We start from the raw sequence: 3,595 nt of genomic DNA on the forward strand, positions 1-3,595 counted from the left end.
ATACATTGATATAACTTAATAGTAACCTTTTACTTTAAAACAAAATACTCATAAATATGATTTATATTTACAACAATATCACTATCACAACATTTTTATGATATTTTTTGTTTAAATTTTTATATTCGAATATAATTTTTAATTTTTATTTCCACCATTATATCCAAATTAGATCAATTTAATTTATATATATTTTAAAAGTATAAAACTTGTACAAAAAATTTTAAAAAATTTATTGAATATAACAAAATAAGATAATGTATTAAATTTTTGTATTTTTAAATTTTTTCTTTTACATTTGGTGCATTTTTTTAAAAAAAAAAACATAAAATACTATACTTCTTAAGTATTTATATATTAGATATATCTAAAAAATAAAAAATAAAAAGTTTAAAATATTAAAAAAATTAGTAAAAATAAAAAAAAACGAAAAATAAAAATAATTAATTTTTCGTGTGAGTTAAACCAAAAAAATAATTGTTATTTTTTTTTTGAAATGATATGAATAAAAAATCTATATTATTTTATTATTTTATATGTATAAAGGTTAAGAATAAATATTTTATTTTAATTTAACAAAAATAAGTATAATTTTTTAAATATAAAAAAAGTTCTGTATTAACCAAAAATCATAGGTGCCAGTGTAATTTATCCATAAATAAATGTGTAATTTGAGAAAAATCACGATTGGAAAAAGTAGGAAATTAAAAACTCAAAAAAGAAAGGAAGAAAAGAAAATGTCTGGATACGCGTCTCTTTGATGTCCACAATCCATCGCCATAACCGACCACTTTCTCTATCGCATAAAACTCATCACCACCACCTCCTCCTCCAAGCCTGTCTCTCAATCTCATCAATTATCTTCTATACAATTTCTCTATCGAGAAATCGTTGAAACAAACAAACATGGCTCAGAGGACGGAGAAAGAGGAGACGGAATTCAAGGCCGTCCCCGAAACCATAACCCTCTGCGTCAACAACTGCGGCGTCACCGGCAATCCGGCCACCAACAACATGTGTCACAACTGCTTCACAGCCTCCTCCTCCTCCACCTCGATCATGACGCCTCCTTACAAATTCTCCGCCAAGAGTCATAGATCGCGTTTACAGGAGACCTCCAATACGGGACGGAACTCCACCTCTCAGGATCGGGGATTTCAGACACTGGCCAAGAGAGAGCTGAATCGCTGCTCCGGCTGCCGGAGAAAGGTAGGGCTCACCGGATTTCGGTGCCGGTGCGGCGAGCTTTTCTGCTCGGAGCACCGGTACTCGGATCGCCACGATTGTAGCTACGATTACAAAGCAGCCGCCCGCGACGCTATCGAAAGGGAGAATCCCGTGGTTAAGGCTGCCAAGATCATCAGAGTTTGAAAACTACAGATACTTACACATATTTATATGGATGGAATGAAATTCCAATGGAAATTTAGAGATCCAAGAGCCTCCGTCTCTTATTTGAATCTCTCATGGCTGATGAGCTCTCTAGATAGAGAGGTGGTACAACACAAGACAGGAAGAGAGATTTGTTGAGTCGTGAAGATAATTAAGATGATGATGACGATGACGATGACGATGAAATTTTTGGTGTGTGTCGTTGAATTGAATCTATATCTTTGATTGTCTCTCCTGTTTTGTTCTTCTTTATTTTGAATCACTCAGAGTTTAGTTGATCATTATATTTGCATTTGGTTCTTCAATTTTTTTATTTTTTATTTATTTTTTCGTGGTGACTGTTTGGATACTAAGAAAATGACAAAAATTAAAATTTGATTTTTATGTTTGATCGCTTTTTCGTAAGAAATGAAACGTGAAATTCATCTAAATCAATTATTTTTTTTCGTAGATGTGATTTAGGTGATGTCTCTAAAGCAATTATGGAGAAAAAAAAATTGAGTATTGATTGACCATTTTTTTTTATAAATATAACTACTTTTTTTTTTTAAATATAACTACTTAGGTGTCATTTGTTTTTTTTTTTAAATTTTTTTTTATTTATAAAAAATATATTTGGGCAAGTTTGAGAAGTTCAAAATAATCTATCTTTTTATCTTTTAATTTTTTTCTTATCACGTCACCTCTCTACTTTTCTACACATTTTTTTTCGTAAAAAGATAAAAAGTACACTTATTTAGATCATCCCGAATAACCTCTTAATACGCTTGAATTACATGGTTTAAAAACAAGGGTAATGGGTGGTCCGCAATAGGTTGTGGTTAGTGATGGGAGATGGTGGTCAGAAGTGATTATTAACTATTGAAAGTGATGGTCAAAATTAATTGTTACTGGTGGGAGGTGGTTGGCAATGGCCACAAGTGGTTACTAGCTGCATGAAGAAATGATCAAAAGTAGTTGCGAATAATTAACGATAGTAATTGATCGACCACTTGAAATGGTAACGGAATGTGATTTTTGAAAAGAGATGATGATGAAAGATAGTTACTGTCTATGTGACGTGGTTGGATGAAGCAGAAGGTGATTGTCTGCTAAGGAAACTGGTGGCCAGAAGTGATTTTTGAACGAGTTCATGGACAATGGTGGCTATTGGTTGTGATGAGCAAAATAAAAAAATAGAAATGGGTAGAAAAAATAGAAAAATAAAAAAGTAAAAAATATATTTTTTAAAATAAGTGAAATCAATTTATTTGTGATTATGCTTACAATTTTTTGAAAATGAAAACGGTTACATTTTACGTACAATTTTTAAAAATGCAATAAATATAAATAGAAAATCGTAAATATAAATGTTACCAAACAAACTCTTAATGTGTGTGTGTTTCGATTTTTTATTTGTTGGGATGTGAGACCCCTAAATTTTTGTAAATCCTAGTAAGACCCTTACTTTTGAATTATTATAATAAAAACCCTTAGCTCCCCGTTAATTTATAGAATTAACCCTAGAACTAAAAACGTATCACGGATGAACTCATACAAACCCTGATTGAACTTGGAACTTAGGAATCATTTCTAATACCCTAATACTAATTAATTGACTCATTAAATACGGAATTATCACTTAAAAACCCTAGGCTTTTCCGGTCTTTATCACATTCGTTAGTTGATCGCCTTTTTATTCTAAATAAGAAATCCAAACCGAATTAGACTCTCTAATTCTAATTTAATTTAATTCTATACTAAAATAAATGTTCCAACTCATAAATTAAACCCAAAGTCTTCACATTTTTATTAAATCACAAATTAACTCCAAACATGTACCATTACTAAAATAAATGTTCCAACTCATAAATTAAACCCAAAGTCCTCACATTTTTATTAAATTACAAATTGACTCCAAACAAGTACCATTATATATTTATATATACACTTGTACCCTAAATGTTTTTTTTAAACATTATATTTTACAAATTCCAACAATTGTGCACAAAAAAAATATAAAAAAGTCCCTCAAGTCTACCTCACATGGCCAGCCATCACCTTGAAAATATGATGAATGTACTTTTTGAAATAAGTTTGCATGAATTATGGGAAATATCTTTGACTTGGTACAAACTTATATATATATATATATATATGTTGGTTTGATTAGGAGGAAAATCCTAACTATATCATGTTTAGGAACCTAATTAAGGCCTCTAAA

General features: G+C 30.3%; 1 protein-coding gene across 1 annotated transcript; it reads left to right on the forward strand.

Moving 5' to 3' along the window:
- Positions 1-727: 727 nt before the first annotated feature.
- On the forward strand, positions 728-1,684 carry LOC114281186 (zinc finger A20 and AN1 domain-containing stress-associated protein 5). The gene has a single exon (XM_028223636.2). The coding sequence runs from the start codon at positions 907-909 to the stop codon at positions 1,369-1,371; it is 465 nt and encodes a 154-aa protein (XP_028079437.2). The 5' UTR covers positions 728-906; the 3' UTR covers positions 1,372-1,684.
- Positions 1,685-3,595: the final 1,911 nt, after the last annotated feature.

The sequence above is a fragment of the Camellia sinensis genome, chromosome 5, assembly GCF_055761805.1.
Source record: "Camellia sinensis isolate YWXY chromosome 5, ASM5576180v1, whole genome shotgun sequence".
Classification (NCBI taxonomy): Eukaryota; Viridiplantae; Streptophyta; class Magnoliopsida; order Ericales; family Theaceae; genus Camellia; species Camellia sinensis.